Source organism: Coregonus clupeaformis, chromosome 23, assembly GCF_020615455.1.
Source record: "Coregonus clupeaformis isolate EN_2021a chromosome 23, ASM2061545v1, whole genome shotgun sequence".
In the NCBI taxonomy this organism is placed as follows: Eukaryota; Metazoa; Chordata; class Actinopteri; order Salmoniformes; family Salmonidae; genus Coregonus; species Coregonus clupeaformis.
Window position 1 is genome coordinate 4,406,699 of NC_059214.1, and position 27,633 is coordinate 4,434,331.

Sequence of the window (27,633 nt, forward strand, 5' to 3'; positions counted from 1 at the left end):
CACTCCACAACCGCTCTGATCTTGTCAGGGTCTGGTGACACTTGTCCCCGCTCGATAATAAAGCCCAAAAAAGGGGACGGACTGCCGGTGGAACTCACATTTTTCTGCTTTCACATACAGTTTATTTTCCATGAGGCGTTGGAGAACCAGACGGACGTGGGAGACGTGTTCATCCTGTGACTTAGAGAATATTAGAATGTCATCCAAATAGACAAACACAAAACGGTGTAGAAAATCCCTCAACACATCGTTAACCATGGCCTGAAACACTGCTGGGGCGTTAGTGAGACCGAATGGCATGACTAGGTATTCAAAGTGTCCGAGAGGGGTATTGAACCCAGTCTTCCATTCGTCTCCGGCCTGATCCTAACGAGGTGGTAAGCGTTACGTAGGTCGAGTTTGGTAAACACGGTGGCACCATGAAGGGGTTCAAATGCTGAGTTGATGAGAGGCAGGGGGTACGTATTTCTGACTGTGATGTTATTAAGTCCTCTGTAGTCAATGCAGGGGCGTAATGTTTTGTCCTTCTTCTCTACAAAAAAGAACCCAGCACCAACAGCGGAAGATGAGGGACGAATGATGCCAGAGGCTAGGGAGTCGCCTATGTAGGTTTCCATAGCTTCTCTCTCAGGACGGGACAGATTGAAAAGCCGACTGGACGGCAAAGGGGCTCCAGGCAGTAACTCAATAGCGCAATCGTATGGCCTATGAGGTGGTAATGAAAGTGCCTTGGACTTACTGAATACCTCGGCCAGGTCCAGGTACTCCTCAGGGACTGAAGAGAGGTCTGGGGTTTTGACAGGGGAAGCAGGGGAACCTACCGAGGGCGGAATAGCCGACCCAAGGCAAACAGAATGGCAGTGAGTGCTCCAACTGTGTATTTTGTGGTTTTGCCAGTCAATATGGGGGGTTGTGAATGCTAAGCCAAGGGAAACCGAGGATAAGGGGGGAGGCCGAGGAGGAGACTACTTTAAACTGGATGGTTTCTTTGTGATTGCCGGACAGCATGAGAGAAACGGGGACAGTTTGATGGGTGATGTTGGCAAACTGATGGCCGTCAATAGCGGTTACTGTTATAGGCTTAGGCAGGGGCTTAACAGGGATCTCAGCCTGAGTGACCAGGTTAACGTCAAGGAAACTATCCTCAGCACCAGAGTCGATGAGAGCAGCTAGTGGGAGAGATAGATTCCTGAACTGGACTGTAGCTGGGATAACTAGACGGGGTGCTGTGGGCATTGAGTCAGGTGTAGCACTTCGCAAGTATGCCCACTTTTACCTGCGAGCTTGGTCTTTTGGGCGAACCGGACAGTTAACCAGGAAATGAGTGCGGTCCCCACAGTACATGCACTCACCAGCCCGCATGCGCCGTTCCTTTTCGGCAGGGGACAGACGAGCACGGCCCAGCTGCATGGGCTCGTCTAGTTCCGTGGAGGGATCCGCTGCGGTGTGTGGGCGGTGTCCGAGTGGTGGTGTAGCTCGGGCTGCAGAAAGCGAGGGGGCCCGCCTGCGGTGTGGACCCGACCGCCCCTCTCCTGTCTCCTCTCCCGTAGCCTGTTGTCTATTCGTGTAGCAAGGGAAACGAGAACATGAAGGTTAGCAGGCTCATCACGAACAGCTAGTTCATTCTTAATCGTGTCACTTAGACCGTTAACAAACGCTCCCTGAAGAGCTTCGTCATTCCACTTGGAATCGGCTGCCAAGGTCCAAAAATCAATGGCGTATTCAGCCACGCTACCCGTGCCCTGTCGTAGCTTCAATAGTCTCTTTGTGGCGGTCCCGGCATGGTCCGGGTGATCAAACACAACTTTCAATTGAGAGGAAAAATCGTCAAACGACAGGCTGGCAATCTGCTGAGTAGAACAAGCCGCTTCTGCCCAAATCAAAGCTTTGCCCCTCATTAACCCCAGTGCGTAATGTACCTTTGAGGATTCCGTGGAGAAAGACAGGGGCTTCTGTTGGAACACCAAGCGGCACTGAAGCAGGAAACCACGGCATTTGTTCAGGTCCCCGGTGAAAGGTTCGGGTGAGGTTGTAGGGGGTTCCCGAAGGGCAGGAGCGGAAGCCGAGCCTGGAGCCACTGTAGGAGGAACAGGCGGAGGAGAAGCAGAGGGAGGAAGGGTAGTGAGTGTTACCAGGTTAGCTACCTGAGAGGTGAGATGAGATACTTGATCCAACAACTGCTGGTTGTTATCCACAAGAGTCCGGATGAGTTGGTCGTGTTGTCCCAATAACATTCCCTGTGAATGGAGGGCGCGTTGTACGCCATCACCCGTTGTTTCATGTGGCATCTCTGCTGAGTCCATGTTTGGCCAGTTCGTTCTATTAGGCTTGGTGGGGGACTCAGGTGCAGAGACGGACACACGGACAACAGAGGGTGAATTAGGATGTCGTTTATTCAGCGTGAATTGGCAGAGAGACACAGTTCAGGGTGGAATAGCTTCAGACCGGGGTAGGAGCTGAGTGGGGGGGAGAGCCAGTAGTCCGGAGAGCTGGATGACGAGGATATCAGACAACAGATGAGCAGGTTGCGGCGTGGGAATGGCAGGTAGGCAGGCAGCAGGAACAGACGGGATCTGGTCGAAGGAGAGACAGGTTACAAAACGTGGCAGAAACAACTATAATGCTGAGATAGTAACAACTAGACTGAGATTGCTGTACGGGGCCAAGTTACCACAGGTAGTGTAGGAACGAACTGGCGCTGGAGAGGTGTCCAGCCCGGGTAGATAACTGCTGGTTGATTGATGACAATGAGCCGCAGCTGGAAGTAACGGAGCATGAGAGAGAATGGCCACGCCCCTGACCTAGATCCTCTGACTGGGCTGCACAGCAGGGGGAGACAGACACAGACAACACACACACACAGGGGGAAAAAGGAAAAGGGAAACAAGCGGGAACCGGACCAACAGTGCCGAACCGTAACAGTACCCCCCCCTCAACGTGTGGCGCCACCCGGCGACCCACCCGGCTTGTCAGGGTGGTCCCTATGGAAGTCAGCCACCAGCTGCGGATCCAGTATAAATCGTCGGGGAATCCAGGACCTCTCCTCGGGACCGTATCCCTCCCAGTCCACCAGGTACTGAAGCCCTCTACCACGCCTCCGGACGTCCAGCAGTCTCCGCACCGTGTAGGCTGGATGGTCGTCACAATCACGCGGTGGCGGAGGGGGATCCACAGGCGGACACAAAGGGCTGGAGGAGACCAGCTTCAGCTGGGACACGTGAAATGTAGGATGGACTCTCATGGCCTGGGGAAGCTTCAACCGAACAGCCGAAGGGTTGATGATGGAGTCGATCTCGAAAGGACCCAAATACCGGGCGACAGCTTACGGGAGTCAGTGCGCAGGGAGATGTTGCTGGAGGAGAGCCAGACTCGCTGACCAGGCTGGAACTGGGGAGCGACTACCCTGTGCCTGTCCGCCACCCTCTTGTTACGCTCTGCTGTCCGTAGAAGGGCCTCCCCGGGTGTCCACCCACACCTTGCGGCAGCGGCGAAGGTTATCCTGAACTGACGGGACGGCTAACTCCTTTTCTTGAGACGGGAACAATGGCGGTTGGTACCCCAAAGCCGCCTCAAAGGTGAGAGGCCGGTGGCAGATGAGGTGAGGGAATTGTGGGCATATTCGACCCACGGGAGATGTTTGGCCCAGGTGGACGGGTTCTGGGATGTCACACAGCGTAGAGCAGCCTCCAGGTCCTGATTGGTCCTCTCAGTCTGGCCATTGGACTGGGGATGGAAACCTGATGAGAGACTGACAGAGGCACCCAGAGCCGAACAAAACTCCTTCCATACCCGAGAAATGAACTGTGGACCTCTATCGGACACTATGTCCACAGGTATTCCATGGGGACGGAATACATGTAGGACAAAGAGGTCGGCTGTCTCACTGGCAGACGGTAATTTTGGTAATGCAACAAAATGGGCAGATTTAGAGAATCTGTCCACGATGGTGAGTATGGTGTCATTACCCTCAGACATAGGAAGTCCAGTGACGAAGTCCAAGGCCACGTGAGACCAAGGACGACTCGGGACTGGGAGAGGCCGCAGCAGGCCCGAAGGAGCCCTGTGGGAAGCCTTATTTTGGGCACAGATGGAACAGGCCGCCACGTACTCCCGGACGTCAGCCTCGGCGGATGGCCACCAAAAGTGCCTCTTAAGTAGCGACAGTGTACGGTTCATACCAGGGTGGCAGGAGAATCGTGAGGTGTGGATCCAGTTGAGCACTTGCGGCCGCACGGCTGCGGGAACATAGAGAAGGTCGGGGGGCCATCGGCCGGTCCAGGTTCCAACTCTTGTGCCGATCGGACGAGGGACTCGATTTCCCAGTGAACAGCCGCCACCAAACAGGAAGCGGGCAGAACAGGTTCAGGATTGCTGAAGTCTTCATTGTCTGTAAACTGGCGAGAGAGAGCATCAGGCTTGACATTACGTGTGCCAGGACGATATGTTAAAATAAACTTGAACCTGCTGAAGAACAGAGCCCATCTGGCCTGACGGGAGTTCAGCCTCTTGGATGACTGGATGTAAGCCAGGTTCTTGTGGTCTGTCCAGACTATGAAGGGTTGCTCTGCTCCGTCTAGCCAGTGCCTCCACTCCTCCAACGCCAACTTGACAGCAAGCAACTCCCGGTTACCCACGTCGTAGTTCTTCTCAGCAGGGGTCAATCTCCTGGAGAAAAAGGCCACAGGATGGAGCTTCTGGTCCGTGGGGAACGTTGTGACAGGACTGCCCCCACCCCCGAATCAGAGGCGTCCACTTCCACAATAAACTGCAAACTAGTGTCTGGATGAATAAGAACAGGTGAGGTGGTGAACAGTTCCTTCAATGTACTCACAGCTGACTCGGCCTCAGGCGTCCACAGGAATGGCACCTTAGGGGAGGTGAGCTTGGTCAGGGGGGCAACCACTCGGCTGAAACCCCTGATGAAGCGGCGGTAGAAGTTGGCGAAGCCCAGGAAGCGTTGTAGCTGCTTCCGAGACGTGGGTGTGGGCCACTCCACAACCGCTCTGATCTTGTCAGGGTCTGGTGACACTTGTCCCCGCTCGATAATAAAGCCCAAAAAAGGGGACGGACTGCCGGTGGAACTCACATTTTTCTGCTTTCACATACAGTTTATTTTCCATGAGGCGTTGGAGAACCAGACGGACGTGGGAGACGTGTTCATCCTGTGACTTAGAGAATATTAGAATGTCATCCAAATAGACAAACACAAAACGGTGTAGAAAATCCCTCAACACATCGTTAACCATGGCCTGAAACACTGCTGGGGCGTTAGTGAGACCGAATGGCATGACTAGGTATTCAAAGTGTCCGAGAGGGGTATTGAACCCAGTCTTCCATTCGTCTCCGGCCTGATCCTAACGAGGTGGTAAGCGTTACGTAGGTCGAGTTTGGTAAACACGGTGGCACCATGAAGGGGTTCAAATGCTGAGTTGATGAGAGGCAGGGGGTACGTATTTCTGACTGTGATGTTATTAAGTCCTCTGTAGTCAATGCAGGGGCGTAATGTTTTGTCCTTCTTCTCTACAAAAAGAACCCAGCACCAACAGCGGAAGATGAGGGACGAATGATGCCAGAGGCTAGGGAGTCGCCTATGTAGGTTTCCATAGCTTCTCTCTCAGGACGGGACAGATTGAAAAGCCGACTGGACGGCAAAGGGGCTCCAGGCAGTAACTCAATAGCGCAATCGTATGGCCTATGAGGTGGTAATGAAAGTGCCTTGGACTTACTGAATACCTCGGCCAGGTCCAGGTACTCCTCAGGGACTGAAGAGAGGTCTGGGGTTTTGACAGGGGAAGCAGGGGGAACCTACCGAGGGCGGAATAGCCGACCCAAGGCAAACAGAATGGCAGTGAGTGCTCCAACTGTGTATTTTGTGGTTTTGCCAGTCAATATGGGGGGTTGTGAATGCTAAGCCAAGGGAAACCGAGGATAAGGGGGGAGGCCGAGGAGGAGACTACTTTAAACTGGATGGTTTCTTTGTGATTGCCGGACAGCATGAGAGAAACGGGGACAGTTTGATGGGTGATGTTGGCAAACTGATGGCCGTCAATAGCGGTTACTGTTATAGGCTTAGGCAGGGGCTTAACAGGGATCTCAGCCTGAGTGACCAGGTTAACGTCAAGGAAACTATCCTCAGCACCAGAGTCGATGAGAGCAGCTAGTGGGAGAGATAGATTCCTGAACTGGACTGTAGCTGGGATAACTAGACGGGGTGCTGTGGGCATTGAGTCAGGTGTAGCACTCGCAAGTATGCCCACTTTTACCTGCGAGCTTGGTCTTTTGGGCGAACCGGACAGTTAACCAGGAAATGAGTGCGGTCCCCACAGTACATGCACTCACCAGCCCGCATGCGCCGTTCCTTTTCGGCAGGGGACAGACGAGCACGGCCCAGCTGCATGGGCTCGTCTAGTTCCGTGGAGGGATCCGCTGCGGTGTGTGGGCGGTGTCCGAGTGGTGGTGTAGCTCGGGCTGCAGAAAGCGAGGGGGGCCCCGCCTGCGGTGTGGACCCGACCGCCCCTCTCCTGTCTCCTCTCCCGTAGCCTGTTGTCTATTCGTGTAGCAAGGGAAACGAGAACATGAAGGTTAGCAGGCTCATCACGAACAGCTAGTTCATTCTTAATCGTGTCACTTAGACCGTTAACAAACGCTCCCTGAAGAGCTTCGTCATTCCACTTGGAATCGGCTGCCAAGGTCCAAAATCAATGGCGTATTCAGCCACGCTACCCGTGCCCTGTCGTAGCTTCAATAGTCTCTTTGTGGCGGTCCCGGCATGGTCCGGGTGATCAAACACAACTTTCAATTGAGAGGAAAAATCGTCAAACGACAGGCTGGCAATCTGCTGAGTAGAACAAGCCGCTTCTGCCCAAATCAAAGCTTTGCCCCTCATTAACCCCAGTGCGTAATGTACCTTTGAGGATTCCGTGGAGAAAGACAGGGGCTTCTGTTGGAACACCAAGCGGCACTGAAGCAGGAAACCACGGCATTTGTTCAGGTCCCCGGTGAAAGGTTCGGGTGAGGTTGTAGGGGGGTTCCCGAAGGGCAGGAGCGGAAGCCGAGCCTGGAGCCACTGTAGGAGGAACAGGCGGAGGAGAAGCAGAGGGAGGAAGGGTAGTGAGTGTTACCAGGTTAGCTACCTGAGAGGTGAGATGAGATACTTGATCCAACAACTGCTGGTTGTTATCCACAAGAGTCCGGATGAGTTGGTCGTGTTGTCCCAATAACATTCCCTGTGAATGGAGGGCGCGTTGTACGCCATCACCCGTTGTTTCATGTGGCATCTCTGCTGAGTCCATGTTTGGCCAGTTCGTTCTATTAGGCTTGGTGGGGGACTCAGGTGCAGAGACGGACACACGGACAACAGAGGGTGAATTAGGATGTCGTTTATTCAGCGTGAATTGGCAGAGAGACACAGTTCAGGGTGGAATAGCTTCAGACCGGGGTAGGAGCTGAGTGGGGGGAGAGCCAGTAGTCCGGAGAGCTGGATGACGAGGATATCAGACAACAGATGAGCAGGTTGCGGCGTGGGAATGGCAGGTAGGCAGGCAGCAGGAACAGACGGGATCTGGTCGAAGGAGAGACAGGTTACAAAACGTGGCAGAAACAACTATAATGCTGAGATAGTAACAACTAGACTGAGATTGCTGTACGGGGCCAAGTTACCACAGGTAGTGTAGGAACGAACTGGCGCTGGAGAGGTGTCCAGCCCGGGTAGATAACTGCTGGTTGATTGATGACAATGAGCCGCAGCTGGAAGTAACGGAGCATGAGAGAGAATGGCCACGCCCCCTGACCTAGATCCTCTGACTGGGCTGCACAGCAGGGGGAGACAGACACAGACAACACACACACACAGGGGAAAAAGGAAAAGGGAAACAAGCGGGAACCGGACCAACAGTGCCGAACCGTAACATGATGTGGATTTATTGTCCTTTGGTCGCTTATTACTAGGCATTTTCACATAGAAAGTTACAATATTGTATTAGAAAGAAAAGTTTGTTGTAACAAGTGCAATAAAGTAAGTTAGGTTAGATTATTTCGCAAAAAAGTTGCGGGAGCCTCTCACACACAGCCGTTCACTCCAACATGCTAGCTCCGCCCCCCATTTGGCAAATCTGACCATAATTATATCCTCCTGATTCCTGCTTATAAGCAAAAACTAAAGCAGGACGCACCAGTGACTCGGTTAATAAGGAAGTGGTCAGATGACGCAGATGCTAAGCTAAAGGGCTGTTTTGCTAGCATAGACTGGAATATGTTCCGGGATTCTTTCGATGGCATTGAGGGGTACACCACATCAGTCACTGGCTTCATCAATAAGTGCATCGATGATGTCATCCCCACAGTGACCGTATGTACATACCCCAGCCAGAAGCCATGGATTACAGGCAACAACCGCACAGAGCTAAAAGGTAGAGCTGCCGCTTTCAAGGAGCGGGACTCTAACCGGGACGCTTATAAGAAATCCTGCTATGCCCTCCGACAAACCATCAAACAGGCAAAGAGTCAATACAGGACTAAGATCAAATCGTACTACACCGGCTCCGACACTCGCCGGATGTGGCAGGGCTTGCAAACTATTACAGACTACAAAGGGTAGCACAGCAGCGAGCTGCTCAGTGACACGAGCCTACCAGACGAGCTAAATCCCTTCTATGCTTGATTTGAGGCAAGCAACATGCTGTTCCGGATGACTATGTGATCACGCTCTCCGTAGCCGATGTGAGTAAGACTTTTAAGCAGGTCAACATTCACAAGGCCGCAGGGCCAGACGGATTACCAGGACGCGTACTCCGAGCATGCGCTGACCAACTGGCAAGTGTCTTCACTGACATGTCCCTGACTGAGTCTGTAATACAAACATGTTTCAAGCAGAACACCATAGTCCCTGTGCCCAAGAACACTAAGATAACCTGCCTAAATGACTACCGACCCGTAGCACTCACGTCTATAGCCATGAAGTGCTTGAAAGGCTGGTCATGGCTCACCTCAACACCATTATCCCAGAAACCCTAGACCCATTCCAATTTGTATACCGCCCCAAAAGATCCACAGATGATGCAATCTCTATTGCACTTCACAATGTCCTTTCCCACCTGGACAAGAGGAACACCTATGTGAGAATGCTATTCATTGACTACAGCTCAGCGTTCAACACCATAGTGCCCTCAAAGCTCATCACTAAGCTAAGGACACTGGGACTAAATACCTCCCTCTGCAACTGGATTCTGGACTTCCTGACGGGCTGCCCCCAGGTGGTAAGGGTAGGTACAACACATCTGACACGCTGATCCTCAACACTGGGGCCCCTCAGGGGTGCGTGCTCAGTCACCTTCTGTACTCCCTGTTCAACCATGACTGCATGGCCAGGCACGACTCCAACACCAGCATTAAGTTTGCCGACGGCACAACAGTGGTTGGCCTGATCACCGATAACGATGAGACCTGGCCGTGTGGTGCCAGGATAACAACCTCTCCCTCAACGTGATCAAGACAAAGGAGATGATTGTGGACTACAGGAAAATAGGACTGAGCACACCCCCATTCTCATCGACGGGGCTGCAGTGGAACAGGTTGAGAGCTTCAAGTTCCTTGTTGTCCACATCACCAACAAACTATCATGGTCCAAACACACCAAGACAGTTGTGAAGAGGGCACGACAAAGCCAATTCCACCTCAGGAGACTGAAAAGATTTGGCATGGGTCCTCAGATCCTCAAAAAGTTATACAGCTGCACCATTGAGAGCATCCTGACTGGTTGCATCACTGCCTGGTATGGCAACTGCTCAGCCTCCGACCGCAATGTCATGAATTGTGAAACACTGAGTTTAAATGTATTTGTCTAAGGTGTATGTATACTTCCGACTTCAACTGTACATATTACCTCAATTACATTTTTTTATTTTATTTTTTACATTTACACAATTACATTCAACACAATTACCTTGACTAACCTGTGCCCCTGCACATTGACTCTGTACCGGTACCCCCTGTATATAACCTCCCTACTGTTATTTTATTTTACTGCTGCTCTTTAATTATTTGTTATTTTTTACTTATCTATTTTCTACTGAACACTTATTTTTCTTAAAACTGCATTGTTGGTTAAGGGCTTGTAAGTAAGCTTTTCACTGTAAGGTAAACCTGTTGTATTCGGCGCATGTGGCAAATCAAATGTGATTTGATTTGATTTGAATGCTTTGTGATACACCCGGTCTTATGCTGTTTTAGTGTACACAACATGTCACCTACAGTAGAACCTAATGAACACCATTGGGGGAAACAATAAAATTGGCCAGCCACCGTCATGCAGACCCAGAAGTTCTGACTGAGTGCACATTTGACCACCCCAGGACAGTCCATTTACTTTGTGCTGTTATAATTTATGTTATGAAATCCTGCGATTTCATTGGGGAAGTTCCCCCTCATAGCAAATAGCTGGCCTATGTGCCCCCGGAGCTGCTGCTGCTGGCAGTCACTGAGGGGCAGTAGTAACTGAACAGCTTGTTCTTAACAATATATTTTTGAAACAAGAAAATGTACACATTTACTGCACTTTTATGAGCATTTAAAACATAATCACATTTGGGGGGACCAATCACAAGTGGGCGCCGCCCCTAATGCCCCTAGGGCAGGCCGCCACTGTATCAAACACATCAAACATATGGAAGCCACATGTTTTCTTCCATTCTAGCCATAACAATGAACCTGTCCTCCTATAGCTTCCCCACCAGCCTCCTCTGCTTCTTACAATGTGTGCATGTGACTGTTGGTCTATGTGGTTCGGATGGTTTCATCAGATGGATAAATCCAAAAGTTCCTCTCTTCTTCAGGGACAAAGGGTGAATTGGGAGTGTTTGGATTGAAAGGAGAGCTGGGAGAAAGAGGATTCCCAGGAACCAAAGGTGAGTGGAGATACACCACATTAAACCAAACAGCCATTAAACCAAATCACTGTGAGCTTCATAGCATCAAACACCTCCTGACCTGTATATTCTGAATATGTGCCATGTAGCAGACACTTTTACCCAAATATGAATAATAATAGGATTCGGTAATTATCTGAATGGCCTTTCCTTGTTCCAGGTAATGATGGCCCCCCTGGTCCTCCTGGCCCCCACACCTTCATCAAGGGAGACAACGGCTTCCCAGGTAATCAGGGCCCTCAGGGGCCTGTGGGGCCCTCAGGTTTCCCTGGGCTGAAAGGACAGCAAGGTGAGAGTTCAAACCATCCTATCTACAATGAGCCAATATATTATGACCAAACATCAGCACCGATCACCCCATAATATATAATATTACACCCCCCTCTTCCATCTGTCCATCCATCCATCCATTCTCTCTCTCTCTCTCTCTTTCTCTCTTCATCTCTCTCCTCTTTCGCGCTCTGTCTCCTAGGTATGACAGGTATTCAGGGTATTAAAGGTGACGAGGGGAACCCTGGGTTTAATGGTCTCCCCGGAGCCAAGGGAGAACCAGGCCTGCTTGGTCCCTCAGGTGAGAGACACACCCCCTTTGTCCGTTAATAGCCACACTGAAAAGGATACTACAATGCATGTAGAATAGAATAGTATCTGATGTACTATTTTTATCCGGCTGGGCACTAATGTTCCATTTGACCATGACCTTCATCTTTGACCTTTGACTCTTCTCCCTATAGGACCGAGAGGGTATTCCGGACCCCCAGGACCTGACGGTGTTCCGGGTCAGGTGGGCCCTCCCGGCCCCTCCTCCATGGATCACGGTTTCCTGGTAACCAGGCACAGCCAATCGGTGGAGGTTCCACAGTGTCCCGAGGGAACATTGTTGATCTATGATGGATACTCCCTACTCTACATCCAGGGCAACGAGCGTTCCCACGGACAGGACCTGGGTAAGAGAGAGAGGGAGAGAGAGAGAGAGGGGGATAGAGAGAGAGCTAGGAATAGAGGTAGATGTTGTATCTATCTTGTGATTCAGATCAGCATCACACATAACTACTTGTGTGTATCTCTGGCTGTGTGTAGGTACGGCTGGTAGCTGTCTGAGGAAGTTCAGTCCCATGCCCTTCCTCTTCTGTAACATCAACAACGTCTGTTACTTTGCTTCCCGTAATGACTACTCCTATTGGCTTACCTCACCTGAGCCCATGCCAATGAACATGGACCCTATCACCGGTCAGAGCATCAGGCCATTCATCAGCAGGTAGCTGGGTGTGTGTGTGGGGCAGGGGGGCATTTGGCCCTTTAATATTGATTATAGCACTATACACTGAGTGTACAAAACATTAGGAACTTTTTCTACGACATAGACCGACCAGGTGAATCCAGGTGAAAGCTATGAACCCTTATTGATGTCACTTGTTAAATCCACTTCAATCAGTGTGGATGAAGTGGAGGAGACAGGTTAAAGAAGGATTTCTAAGCCTTGAGACAATTGAGACATGGATTGTGTATGTGTGCCATTCAGAGGGTGAATGGGCAAGACAAAAGATGTAAGTGCCTTTGAACGAGGTATGGTACCAGGTGCCAGGCGCAGTGGCTTGAGTGTGTCAAGAACTGCAATGCTGCTGGGTTTTTCACGCACAATAGTTTCCCGTGTGTATCAAGAATGGTCCACCACCTAAAGGACATCCAGCCAACTTGACGCAACTGTGGGAAGCATTGAGGTCAACATGGGCCAGCATCCCTGTGGAACGCTTTCGACACCATGTAGAGTCCACGCCCTGACGAATTGAGGCTGTTCTAAGGACAAAAGCGGGTGCAACTCAATATTAGGAAGGTGTTCCTAATGTTTTGTACACAGTGTATGTTTGTGCACTCACCCAGGATATATGTGTGTGGGTATGTTTGTAGGTGTATGTTTGTGTTGTGTACATGCATGTGAGTGTGTGTGCATGGATAGTATGTGTATTGACCTCTGTCTATGCCAACAGGTGTTCTGTGTGTGAGGCTCCTGCCATGGTGATAGCAGTACACAGTCAGAACATCATGATCCCATCATGCCCCAATGGCTGGGACTCTCTCTGGATTGGCTACTCCTTCGTCATGGTGAGAGAGACAAAACTCATATTACAAGGCCATGCCTGCTGTATCAGTACTTACTTTGATACTTAAAAATCTCTCTCTCTCTCTCTCTCTCTCTCTCTCTCTCTCTCTCTCTCTCTCTCTCTCTCTCTCTCTCTCTCTCTCTCTCTCTCTCTCTCTCTCTCTCTCTCTCTCTCTCTCCTCTTTGTCCCTCTCCATTCTTCTCTCTGTGTAGCACACCAGTGCAGGTGCTGAGGGCTCTGGCCAGGCCCTGGCCTCTCCTGGTTCCTGTCTAGAAGAGTTCCGGAGCGCTCCCTTCATCGAGTGTCACGGCCGTGGAACCTGCAACTACTACGCCAACTCCTACAGCTTCTGGCTGGCTGCCATCGAGGACAAGGAGATGTTTACGTAAGCCAAGAACAACTTTCTCTCTCTCTCTCTCTCTCTCTCTCTCTATCTCTCTCTCTCCCCCTATATATTTCCCTCTCTGGCCACCAGAACTATGACTTGATTGATTGATTTTGATTGATGTCGTCTCATATCTCGTTCCAGTAAACCCGTACCCACCACGCTAAAGGCAGGAAGTCTCCGGACTCACATTAGCCGTTGCCAGGTGTGCATGAAGAGGACATAGGCCCCGCCGCTGACCTCTCTGTGATCCTTGACCACCACCCCACAACCCCTGACCCCACCCATCTGTCCGTGGTGTGGCTTGACTTCTTGTTATTGACCAAAGGATGGTGCTATTTCACTGTGTGTGAGAGGAGAGGGACAGAGACACACAGACACACACACTCTGTGAAACAGAACAACAAAAACACCCAGAGATCGCAGAGAGAACAGATCACACACACAAACACACACCGGAGACCAAGCCATAACACCAACCGGCCCTTCGCTTCATCATGCAGAACACTTTACTAACATTATCACAACGTTTCTCTAACGAATGGCGCCCAGTTTATGAATGCACTGAGTATACCCCCCCCCCTCCCCATTAGTAAACTGGCGTCCATTTTGAAAGGGGGTGTTTGTGCAAGTCAGGTGCTATTGAATCTTATCTATTTGCCTTATTATTTTCACTCAATGCTACTGACTTTCAGCTTTGAGTTACAGTTATAGATAGTGTTATTCACTTATTTTATGTTTTGACTCTTTAAATAACACAGTACTAATGTAAGGATGGGAGTTACCACTGGCTACAGATGCTTGTCATAGTGAGAGATCACCATAGGTTAAATGTTGCTAGCACACAGGCATAGCGATGCTTCTGTTGTAAATATATTGCTTTTCTTTTTCCTATATAACATAACAGCCACCATAATCTCTATTTCGATTTGTATTTTATTTATGAGATTTATGAGAATATGTAGAGCGGATTTGAGTTGCCAAAGAACCATAAACAATGTGAGATATGAAAGTACAGTATGTTATTCTGGTCCAAACGGATCCATGCACTTAAAGTTACAATACTGCATTTAGCATTACATGTTACATTTAGCATTACATGTTATATTTAGCATTACTGTGGCAGCATCACTGAAAGTGTGTGTGTGTGTGTATGTGTATGTCATTGGAGTCCACACTGCCACATATTCACACACACTCACACACACACCCTCTCAGTACGAGGGGGTAAGCTTGCCATTTCTATGCAGAGTGTGTGTTTTGTCACAAGCGAAGGAGTTTCCACACACGCTCACTCACACATGCTGTTGTTGACGGAGGAATTTCATGGCTTGTAGTTTGTGTGCAGAGGAATCCTTAAAAAGAGGGAGAGTCGTCAAACACTTATCTGTTCACTCGGCCACTCAATCTAATTAGTGTGCAGCAATAGTTCTGTGTATGTTTCCAGATACATCCTTCACATTATTTTGCATGTTGGAGCTTATTAATCTTGTGCTAGAACCCAAAGAAAGGCACATGTATACACAAACCTTTGTGTACTCTTATTATTACACTGATATACTTGATCATGCCAACTGAATAGCCTTACTCTCCCTGTACATATAGGGAAAGGGGATACCTAGTCAGTTGCACAACTGAATGCATTCAACCGAAATGTGTCTTCTGCATTTAACCCAACCCCTCTGAATCAGAAAGGTGCAGGGGGCTGACTTAATCAACAGCGCCTGGGGAGCAGTTGTTGGGGGTTAACTGCCTTGCTCAAGGGCAGAACAGCAGATTTTGCCACCTTGCCGGCTCGGGATTTGAAACAGCAACCTTTCAGTTACTGGCCCAACGCTCTTAACCACTAGGCTACATGTTGCTCCCTAGATAGGCCTAATGCAATAGTCTTCCTGTGACAATTAGCTAGATAGATTTAAATATACTATATTTGCCATTTTGGTCAAAGACAGAGAGGGATGCATTTATGACTAAGCATTTCAAGATTCCTGGGTGTTTTAAATCTATAGTACTTTCAAACTCCTTTTTAAAATGTATATTGACAAGCACACTTTTTGGCACATGTCCCAAATCTACAACATGAACCCTTCCCTGCTGCTCCCCTCTTTCTTCTGAGGGTGAACTCTAGAACTCTAGAACCAAGTCTCTCCTCTCCCAGCCCTGAATCAGTCAAGTCCCAAATGAATGAGATGGATGAAATGAAGCTTCCAGACCTTACAAGCTACGTGTAACCAACAATCACTTATAGAATTAGTTTTGACCCAATTAATGCCTTTTGAAAGTAAAAGGCTATTTTTGGCTAACATTACTCATCCTGCCCTTTGGTCTTGGCCAATGAGGGTCAGATTCAGATATTTATTTCCCTATCACCTATAAATGATTGCATCCTCTTCTAATTTTATGTCATTACTCAACCAGATTTTATGTGTTGTGTTATTATTCTTCCCAAATGCTCATTCATAAATACAGTATTAGCAGGACTTCTTGAGGAATAAGACAGAGTTTGGAGACCAATTTGGCAGGAGTTCTCGGTTGTAGTCCCTAGTTTATGATGAGCAAACAGACCAAATGTGTTGACAACTATTCTCCTCACCTCCCAGTCCCCATACTGTGTAACTCATTCAATAAAATTATTTCTGTAAAATATCATGCATTTTCATAACTGTGTCCTAGATGTATAATATCATATTGGTGGCAGCGTTGGGATACAGACTACATTTAGTCTGGATTCCAGTCTGTTTAGCTAACATTCCACTCTTTGTACAAAATTTAGCAGAAAGTTTAGCTAAACAGACTTGAAAAGGCGCGGGTAGGCCTCGAGCAAGGAGCAAACCACCACTGTAGACACAGATCTCAGTTATTCAACGTTAGTTATTACAGACAGATCTGGCATTTCTCCATCTGGAAATTACTACTTACAACACAACGGCAATTATTTTATTTAATTAATGTCCAAGATAGCTAGCTACAAAGCTACCTGGCTAGCTAGCTAGTCAGCTTTAGCTGCCTCTAGATCCAGTTCCCCAGCAGAGCAGCACTCACCAAAAAGACAGGTATGTCACTTTTGCTTTTAGAACTTTCTAATCATCTCTAAAGTTGTTTGGCATGCAATCACACTAGCTACATATATTTAGCTAAACATACTTGATGAAATTGATTGTTTCATTGTAGCTAGCTATCTAGCTTGGTTGTAGGCTGTAGGCTACAGTAGGCAAGTACAGTAACGTTGCAGTAGCTAGCTACACCTTTACTGAATGACAACAATATAGCCTGAAAACTGTTCTGTCTTGCTTAGAAATTGGCAAATGAACATATGGAGAAATCACACATTCATGAAGTTGTGGTGGTGTCACTTTCTTTTAAACCTGCTTTAAATAGTGAAAATATTCAAGCCTTTATCCATACCAGTAGGTCTCCCATGAAAAAATGATGTTGACTTCAATGGGACAACGAGGTAATTAAAGCTAAAATGTTCTGTGCCCTCTCACTAGATAGAAGTGTGTGGTTCAGTCGCAGGTTTTCTAAAGAAAATAGACAAAGATAGTATCAGCAATTCTCAATCACATGAGACACCTGGTCTCATTAATTTACAGATTGAGAATTATTTCCATATCTGCTATTGCTAATGGTGTAACTATGTGCTGTTGTTTTTAAACACACAGCAAACCAAAAGCTGCCACCATTGCAGTGGGTGCCGGATAGACAACAGAGGTAAATATCTCATTCAAATTGAATTTCATTCATAAAGTGGACACTTCATTTACTGTGCGGATATCGTTTTAAGTTCTGCATACTTAATGTTAATATTCCATTACCCTAGGTCCTCCATTCCCGAACATGAAGCCATCTGACCCTAGTAGGAAGGACCAGAGAAAAGTGTTGGCTTAAGGTATGACTTCGTATTGAGTAAAATTAAATTTCACTCAAGTTCAGATTTAGATTTAGAGTGACTGACATGAATTGGAACATAAAAAGCATGAGCTGGCGCACACCCAGATAATGTATTTTGTGTAGAGGTGCTGAATAGCGGTGAATAAACTTTAAGCTATAAAAATAAATAAAGAGAATTGCACAGTCTATATATAAACTCCCAGTAATTTATTGGGTAAACCACCAACGTTTCGGCATCACTGGGCCTTCTTCAGGGTAATGTCATGAATGCTTGAACCAGCTTATGTAGACGAACATTTCAATTAGTACAACCAATGACAATAGTGAGGGGTGTGTCATAATTATTAGGTTAATAAGAATGAATTGAGTGAAACTGTTAAAAGACAATAGTTTACAGCATGTTGAATATATTAGGCTATTTTTATCATATGGAAACATAATTAGATATTGTACATAATATTAGCATCAACATACATTATTGTTTAATTGTATAATGGCGCCGGAGGGATTGGCTGCCGTTTTACGGGCTCCTAACCAACTGTGCTATTTTGTTTGTTTTTCGCATTGTTTGTAACTTATTTTGTACATAATGTTGCTGCTACTGTCTATTATTACCGAAAAGAGCTTCTGGACATCAGAACAGCGATTACTCACCTCGAACTGGACAAAGATTTTTCTTTAATGAGTCCGAAGCGAAGGATATACTGCTTTCCCGAGACCAGGCCCAAATTCCCTGTCACTAGCTGAGGTTAATGTGGTGCGGGAGTCAGGCGCAGGACACCGAAGCTTAGTCCAACAACGTTTACTAGTGCAAAACCAAGCACAATACAATGAACGGCCTCAACAACAAACAGAGGCGAGCGATTACGCAGACTGTGCGTAAACTAACAAAACAATAAACAGAGAGAACACGCAGCACTAACGGACAGGCGAATAACAACACACAACCTAACCAATACAAAACAGGCAACTTATAGAACACATAATCAGACACAAACGGACACAGGTGCAATGGACAGACAAAAGCAATCAAACATAGAAACATTCAACGGTGGCAGCTAGTACTCCGGGGACGACGAACGCCGAAGCCTGCCCGAACAAGGAGGAGGAGCAGCCTCGGCAGAATCCGTGACAGTACCCCCCCCTTGACGCGCGGCTCCAGCCGTGCGCTGACCCCGGCCTCGGGGACGGCCAGGAGGACGCGGACCCGGGCGCGTGGGATGCCCACGGTGGAACTCAGTCAGGAGGGATGGATCTAGGATGTCCCTCCTAGGCACCCAGCACCGTTCCTCCGGACCGTACCCCTCCCACTCCACGAGATACTGGAGACCACTCATCCGGCGCCTCGAGTCCAAGATGGTCCGGACCCTGTACGCCGGGGCCCCCTCGATGTCCAATGGGGGCGGAGGGGTCTCTCCTATCTCATCTTCTTGGAGTGGGCCAGCTACCACCGGCCTGAGAAGAGACACATGGAACGAGGGGTTAATATTCTTGTAATCAATAGGCAGTTGTAACCTGTAACACACCTCGTTCAATCTTCTCAGGACTTTAAAGGGCCCCACAAACCGCCAACCCAGCTTCCGGCAGGGCAGGCGGAGGGGCAGGTTTCGAGTCGAGAGCCAGACTCGATCTCCCGGTGCGTATACCGGTCCCTCACTGCGGTGGCGATCGGCGCTCGCCTTCTGTCGACGGATGGCCCGCTGCAGATGGACATGTGCAGCGTCCCACGTCTCCTCCGAGCGCCGAATCCACTCATCCACCGCAGGGGCCTCGATCTGGCTCTCGTGCCATGGTGCCAGGACCGGCTGGTACCCTAAAACACACTGGAAAGGTGTTAAATTGGTGGAGGAGTGGCGGAGAGAGTTCTGGGCCATCTCTGCCCAGGGGATATACCTAGACCACTCCTCCGGCCGGCCCTGGCAATAGGACCTCAGAAACCTACCCACATCCTGGTTGACTCGTTCAACCTGCCCATTGCTCTCTGGGTGGTAGCCCGAGGTAAGGCTCACCGAGACCCCCAAGCGTTCCATGATGCCCCCCAGACTCTGGAGGTGAACTGGGGACCTCGGTCAGACACAATATCCTCGGGGACCCCATAGTGCCGGAACACGTGGGTAAATAGGGCCTCAGCGGTCTGTAGGGCAGTAGGAAGACCCGGCATTGGGAGGAGACGACAGGCCTTGGAAAACCGATCCACAACGACCAAAATGGTGGTATTCCCCTGGGAGGGGGGAAGGTCGGTCACAAAATCCACCGAGAGGTGGGACCATGGTCGTTGTGGAACGGGCAGGGGATGTAACTTTCCCCTGGGCAAATGTCTAGGCGCCTTACACTGGGTGCACACCGAGCAGGAGGAGACATAAACCCTCACATCCCTAGCTAACGTTGGCCACGTATTTCACGCTAAGGCAGTGCACTGTCCGGCCAATCCCTGGATGTCCAGAGGAGGGTGATGTATGAGCCCAATAAATAAGGCGGTCACGAACCTCGAGCGGCACGTACGTCCGCCCCACAGGACACTCGGGGGGAGTAGGGTCGGTACGCAGGGCCCGCTCGATCTCCGCATCGACCTCCCACACCACCGGAGCCACCAGACAAGACTCCGGCAGTATGGGAGTAGGCTCAATGGACCTCTCCTCTGTGTCATACCGCCGGGACAGGGCGTCTGCCTTACCGTTCTGGGACCCTGGGATGTATGTGATCTTAAAAACAAACCGGGTTAGGAACATGTTCCACCTAGCCTGACGAGGGTTTAGTCTCCTAGCTGCCCGGATGTACTCCAGGTTACGGTGGTCAGTCAGAATGAGGAAAGGGTGTTGAGCCCCCTCAAGCCAATGCCTCCACACCTTTAGGGCCTGGACTACAGCTAACAGCTCCCTGTCCCCTACGTCATAATTACGCTCTGCCGAGCTGAGCTTCTTGGAATAGAACGCACAGGGGCGGAGTTTAGGTGGCGTGCCGGACCGTTGCGACAGGACTGCCCCAATACCGGCCTCGGACGCGTCTACCTCAACTTGGAATGGTAAAGCGGGATCCGGATGCGCCAGTGTTACACCCCTGAAAAAGGGGAGAAATAATCACGAACGTGACGCAGTTATGTTTCCTCACTGACAAATTTAGTGTAATGATTTTACAAAAATACCACATTTTACAGAACAACAGATCTACAGGAACCAGAGTTTTGTAGGGTACAAAGCTTATTCAAGTCACAACAGCATAAACTGTAATTCACTAAAACATATACAAATGTTTCAATATAACTGTCAAACACAAAGTAGCTTTAGCTCAGTAACCCATAACTACATTTACCATGTCAACAAAGTATTCGAAACACATTATACAAATAACCCCAAATATTATATTAACAACGCACATATTCATTCACAATTAGCATAAAATGGCAGCTACTCTCAGTACAAAGCTAATCTTCGTTGCAACCAAGCAGATTACAGTCACACACGCACCTAATAACTCTCTTCAACTTAACTCTAACTTCCTCAAGATGTTACTAACACATACCTTAAACTCTCTTGACATGTTAGCAAGTTATTACATTCAAATTAACTCGTTTCATATCAATAACGTACCTGAAAAAGGGGAGAAATAATCACGAACGTGACGCAGTTATGTTTCCTCACTGACAAATTTAGTGTAATGAGAAAAAGACCGCGATTCCCCCAGGAAGTTGGGTGGAGACCAGAGCAATCGATCTCAGGCTCATAGATTAAGAGCATTTAGTAGATCACAGATGAACACTTTTACCCTTAAATTAGGCACCACAAACTAAAGTAGTCAATATAACATTTACACATTCCTCTTACAATATTAACCCTTTGACTCTTGACGGATTTTAAACACATTTATGCATTTTATCAATCTCTATGAACTAGTACTGGATGCATTATCTTTTTAACCTTAGATATTTTAAGATCCTTACATACCATGAACTTACTAATACTTTTTTAGTGTATAACAGGCTATGAATATGTCCTTTAACCTGTCACACTCTCCCCGACAAAATAAATGTTGTCCCAACATTACCAACATTGTCTTCTTAAACAGTCTATAAGCACTGGACGTAGAAAATCCTCTTCTGTAAGATAGTCCTTGAGCAGAGGTCAAAGTTCACAGTTCAAATAGAACCAAGAAGTTATATTCACAGTCCATATCTGTTGACCAGCTGTATAAACAGTCCATAAGCAGTCTTTTCTCATACTATTGTCAACAGTCCATCAGTTTTAATGATCTATATGCATAGTCTGCTAATTGTCTTGTGAAAGTCTGTGAAATCAGTCAGTAGTCCATGGTCAAACATGTCAACTCTGTCTGTGGCCTCAAGTTTGCTGAAGTCCATACATGTAGGGTGGCTGAAGGTAATATCGCTGTAGTGATGGCAGCCATGGAACCAGTCCTGGTGCAGGGTAGACAGGGAACAACTGTGGCTGTGGCTGTATACTGTAGCAGGAAGGGATACCAAGCTGATCATAGGTGATACGTCTTGGAGGGTGTCTCTCTCTTTGTGGCAGCTGGTAAGCTGGTTCCTCAGGTTCAGCAGCAGCAGTTAATGAAGGAAAGGCACTTAGTGGACGATCATCCAGCACATTTTCAGCAGGCAAGTTCATCTCCTCAGCAGGCAGTTCTTTAACTGTTGTTTTCTCCTCCAGCTGATTTTCAACAAGCGGCTGTGCTGGTAGCATATCAGGAACTGGCACCGCAACTGTTTGTTTCACTGGTGGGGGCCTGTTTTCCGACTCTCTCGCTGGTTCAGCATACCTCTCAGGTACTGTAGGAAATGTGGGGACCTGTAGCGGCTCATGATGAAGGTCATATTCATCCCCGCTGTCTTCATCAGAATCTAGAGGCTGTGATCCAGGCTGATGTCTCTTTTTCTTACTTTTGTCATCTTTAGTCATTTCTGGTTGTCTCTCAAAAGGTAAGTGGTCACAGGACATGAGCAGGTTTCTGTGCAGGACCCGGGAGCGTCCCCTACCCTTTTCTGGTCTCAACTCATAAATCGGCAGGTCTGAACCCATTTGTCTCACTACTGTGTGAATTTGATCTTCCCAATAGTTACGGAGTTTGCCTGGTCCTCCTCTTGGTGTCAGGTTTTTAATCAGAACTCGCTCGCCAGGCTGTAGCACTGAACTCCTAACTTTAGTGTCATAGTACTTCTTACTTCTTTCAGCAGCTTTCTGAGCATTTTCTTTTGCAATGGCGTATGCTTCTTCCATTCCTCGTTTCCAGTTCTCCACGTAGTCTCGCTGGTTACTGGAACCTGCCTCTGTGCACAATCCAAAGAACATATCAACTGGAAGCCTGGGTGATCTCCCAAACAGAAGATAAAATGGTGAATAGCCAGTCACTTCGCAACGGGTGCAGTTATAGGCATAAACCAGTTTGTTTAGAGACTCCTTCCAGTTTGACTTTTGTGTCTCAGTTAGTGTCTTTAGCATTTGCAACAATGTTCTGTTCATTCGTTCCACTTGACCGTTCCCCATCGGGTGATAGGGTGTTGTTCTGGACCCCGCCATGCCACTGAGTTTCTTTAACTGATGGAACAACTGATTTTCGAATTCTCCCCCCTTGGTCATGGTGGATGCGGGAGGGGAACCCAAACTTCAGGGCAAAGTCATTGAAGATGAGATTTGCAGCAGTTTTTCCTGACTTTGATGTGGTGGCGTAGGCTTGAGTGTAACGTGTAAAATGATCAACAATCACGAGGATGTACTCATATCCCCCTTTGCATCTGTCGAGATGGAGGAAATCTATACATACCAGTTCAAATGGCTGTGTTGTCACAATGTTTGTCAGAGGAGCTCTTGTTTCATGGCCTGGCTTTTTCTGCTTGACACAGCTACAAGTTTTAGTCACATAGTGCTCAATGTCAGATTGCATATAAGGCCAGAAGAAGCGGTCACGTACTAGTGATACAGTGCGGTCAGTACCTTGGTGTCCCATGTTATTGTGCAACTCTTCCATCACTTTACCTTTGTACTGCTCTGGTAGAACTAACTGCTTGCGGGCTGTAGTGATTCTGTACAGAATACCATCACTGTCGATTGTCAATTTGTCCCATTCTCTGAATAGGCATTTTGTCTTTGGACTGAATTCCTTTTGCTCTTTAACTGGCGGTTTGGAACCAGACAGCTTGAAATCGAGCACAGGACGGATGACCGGATCAGACTCTTGTGCCTCTCTTATCCCCTCTTTTGGGATCGAGCTGATTGTTGCTGTAGTTGTCTCACCTTCAGCTGATACTGACATAGATGCAGCTGAAATTGACCAAGGCACAAAAGGCTCTTTCTGTACCTCTACTGCTTGTATAGTGGCGGCAATGGTGTCTGGTGGAAGCTCCTCAGAACATTCTCTCATCAGTGACTCTACATCCAGTGGCATCCTTGACAAAGCATCTGCATCACCGTTCTCTCTGCCTGGCCTGTACTTTATTGTAAAGTGGAAATCAGCCAATTCTGCAACCCACCTGGAAGTGGTTGCGTTCAGTTTTGCAGTAGACAGAATGTAGCTGAGCGGGTTGTTATCACTGTATACAGTGAAGGTCGGAGCATAGTACAAATAATCATGGAACTTATCAGTGATTGCCCATTTTAGAGCTAGAAATTCTAGCTTGCCAGAGTGGTAGTGATAGTTCTTCTCAGCTGCTGTTAAGGTTCGAGAGCCATAAGCAATGACCCTAAGCTTCCCATCTTGCTCTTGATAAAGAACTGCTCCCAAGCCTTGGTGTGACGCATCAGTGTGTACAACAAATGGCTGAGTGAAGTCAGGGAAACCTAAGACTGGTGGGTGAAGCAGACACTCAATCAGCTGTTCAAGTGCCTGTTGATGCTGGTCAGTCCACAGGATTGGCTTGTTTGAGGGCACCACATGACTTACTTTCTTTGTTTTTGCTTTCCGTGGGTGGTCAGGTAATTTCTCTGAATCTGCTTTCAGGAGGTCATACAGACAGCTGGCCCTCCTAGAAAAGTCTTTGATGTACTGTCTGTAGTAAGTGAGTAAACCAAGCATTTTTTCTGAGCTGGCCCACAGTCTGTGGTCTGATCTCTTTCAATGCTCTTACTGCTTCAAAATCGGCTGGGTCAACTTTGCTGCCGTCTGCAGACACTATTCTGCCCAAATAACGGACCTGGGGTTTAAAGAGATCACACTTACTTGGCTTGAGTTTGATGCCATACTCTCTGAGACGCTGCAAAACCTTTTGCACATCATTCACATGGCTGTCGAAAGTTTTACTGAAAACTAGCGTGTCGTCCAGATAAGGAATGCAGATGTTGTCCCGGAGCCCTTCCAAACATTCCTCCATACAACGCTGAAAAGCTGCAGGAGCGTTCATGAGGCCGAATGGCATACGTATCCACTCATAGAGTCCCCATGGGGTCACAAATGCTGTCAGTGATCTGCTTTCTTCAGAGATGAACCCTTGGTGATATGCTTTTCCCTGATCTAAAAGGGAGAACCAGGAATTACCACCTAAACTGTCCATGATGTCCTGGACCCGAGGGATGGGCTGGCGGTCGGGATGTGTCTTTCTGTTCAGGTCTCTGTAATCTATACACAACCGGAGGGTCCCGTCCTTCTTCCTAACGCACACGACAGGTGAAGAATATGAAGAGTTTGACTTCCTAACCCAACCCTGGGCTATGAGGTCATGAAGGTAACCCTTCATCTCCTGATACAGTGGCCTGGGCACTGACATGTATGTGCGCTTGACTGGTTCAGAGTCCTTTAGAGAAATAGTCATTTTCAATCGTTCAATGCAGCCAATGTCATTGTCTCGATCTGGAGAAGGAGTGACACTCTTCTCTAAGCATTTTCCTAACAACCTCTCTCTGTTCTTCGGTTAGGTGACTTAAACCTACTGGTGGATCCCACTGTTCAGTAGCAGTACATGGAGTTTGAACACTAGTGTGATTCACTGTGGCTGGGGTGACAGCTTTTTCAAAGACTTGGGCAGGTAACACAGTCATAATGGTTTGTACTGTACCGATTATGGTGCGTCCTAGCAGGGCAATGTCGTGGTCAGTGGGGTTAGAGACATCAAGCATGACAACTGGAAAAACACCTTTCTTAACTCTGACTAGTGTGTCAAAGAACTCAAGTTCATCTGGCCACTGCGGGTTCAGGTCTGGCTGGAAAAGCATTGTCATGTCATCTTTGAAAGGCTGGGAAGCTACCCGGCACTCAATCTGAATGCTACTGTGTTTTGGTACAGCAACCTTCTCTTTCTTGGTCTTCACTGCGTATTCATCTGTCTGTTCTGCGCTAACAGCCTGTATAAAAGCCCTCACCTTATTTCTTTTGAGGCTTGGGAAAGCTTTTTTCACTGTACTGTACCGTTTAGTCTTTTCGGTCATTGTCAGGATGTGCTCAATAACATTGAAACCTATGATGGGATGAGATAGGTGACAGCCTTTCATTACCAGCACTGGGATGATCAGTTCCTTCGTTTGGTCAGTTTCAGAGGCTAGCCGAAAAGTTGTTTCAATCCATCCCAGGTACGGCATTTCAGTCCCATTTGCTGCCGTCAATCTTAGATCATCAGGTGAGTCCAGAATTTCTGAAACATCCCTCAGCCTTGCGTTTGGGAGAGATTCCGCTTTCCATCGTTCATCAATGACCGATACCTGAGAGCCTGTGTCCCATAGAGCTTGGAGGTGGTGGCGATTCAGGTGACACTCAACAAGGCACTGTCTACCGACTAGCGAGGTGACCTTATGGGGGGTGGCAACCTTGAGCTAGGGATGGTAAAGAGTGGGCATTTTCTTCTGTACAGGAAAGCTTTTCACAGGTAGAGTCCATTTTCAGGTGAGTGCATTTTTCCTTATGTTTAGTCCAATGTTGGTTTTGACATCCTTTGGAACAGTACAGTGTCTCTTTACATGATGAACATTGTTTCAGGTTCTCAAATGAATCTTCTCTGGCACAATTTGCACATTTCTGGGACTTTTTGGTAGCTACGGTTAACACTTGTCCCTCAGCGGTAACCCTTCCCCGTTTAAAGGGGCCTCTTTGGATGGTCTGACTCCCGGATTTTACATCCAGCTTGAAAATGTTCCCCACTCCCACATCGGAAGCAGTGTGTGCAGCGTGCATCTGTTCTGGCCTGCTGGCAGACAAAACACCTCCTTGGAGCTTGAGCAGAGCGGTTGGTATACAGGTTAGGTGCATATTGATACTGCGCAGGGTCAGGTGCTTGGGGCTGACTGTAGTTGCTGTAATACTGCTGCTGGGAAACAGGTGGCTGGGGGTCCCTATCTGGCCTCCTAACTGGAAGTGGGGCATGGGCATAAGGCGATGACTGAAACATAGGCTGCTGTAATGTCTCCTTAATCTGAGCAATCTCTGCACTGAGACCTTTTAGGGAAGCTACACCTGTCTTAAGTTCAGCTAACTCTGTTAACAGTTCTGCGGGTATCTTAGCTTTGGCTTCCTTCACAGGACACTTTGCAGATGGCGTATCTTCTAACTGAACTACACTTACAGTTGTAGCAGGCTGTGGGGCATTAAAACGCTTTTTGTTTCGTCTTTCTATCTCATTAGCACAAGCAATGTTAAGCTTCTCTAGCAAAACCTCATCTGATGTTTCGCTATCAAGCAGGAGAGGCTGCATGTCTATCCTGATACTGTCACTCTGGAGACCTGTAAGGACTGTGTGTAAACACATGCGCTGGACTAGAGCAGGGTCATACTTAAGCCCTGATTCTGACTCCTGGGACGCAAATAGTACTTTCTGCCTCAAATCTAAGACGCGCATCAGGAAGCTTTGAGGGGTCTCCTTGCTATGCTGTGCTTCTGAAGCTAGCTGTTTGGAAAGCTCTGTTGCACTCTTCTCTTGGAAGTGGGAACGCAGGATGCATCTAAGTGTGGGAAGAGTTAGCTGGGGTTTACCTTCCAAGTAGCTGCGTAGCTGTGAGCCTGGAGAAATAGCCCTGATTACTGCGTCTACTATTTCTACCTCAGGATAGCCTCTGTTAAGTCCATTCTCAATCTGATGGGCAAGGCTGGAAAAAGTCAGTTTATCTTTCTGGCCCGGTTCACCTATCTGACCAGAAATTTTTAACTCTTTGCGCCAGTATGAGCCGGGCTGTGCACTGGGTGAGAGCTGCATGCTCCTCTGAAGATGGGCAGGGGGTTGGGGCTGGCGCAGAGAATCACTGGCTTGGTCTGCAGTACTCTGCTCAGTTCCCACCCCTTGTTGTGGGGTTACAGTTCTCAGTCCCTCTATTCTGTGATGTGTTCTGGCTGTTTCAATATCATGGTCAGTTTGCCCTGTCTTGCTATCTATGCCACTGATCATCTCTGTCATTTTGTCTTTAAG

General features: G+C 48.2%; 1 protein-coding gene across 2 annotated transcripts in view; it reads left to right on the plus strand.

Annotated features, from left to right (window-relative positions):
• The window catches only part of LOC121536491 (collagen alpha-1(IV) chain), an 83,264-nt gene extending 67,209 nt beyond the window's left edge, over nt 1-16,055 (plus strand). For both annotated transcript variants that reach the window (XM_041843807.2, XM_041843808.2), the window contains 8 exons: nt 10,830-10,901; nt 11,083-11,211; nt 11,395-11,493; nt 11,657-11,869; nt 12,003-12,180; nt 12,911-13,025; nt 13,237-13,409; nt 13,554-16,055. In XM_041843807.2, coding sequence (XP_041699741.1) covers nt 10,830-10,901; nt 11,083-11,211; nt 11,395-11,493; nt 11,657-11,869; nt 12,003-12,180; nt 12,911-13,025; nt 13,237-13,409; nt 13,554-13,635 — 1,061 coding nt within the window. In that variant the 3' untranslated portion in view covers nt 13,636-16,055. The remainder of the gene's footprint in view (nt 1-10,829; nt 10,902-11,082; nt 11,212-11,394; nt 11,494-11,656; nt 11,870-12,002; nt 12,181-12,910; nt 13,026-13,236; nt 13,410-13,553) is intronic.
• The last annotated feature ends 11,578 nt before the right edge of the window (nt 16,056-27,633 follow it).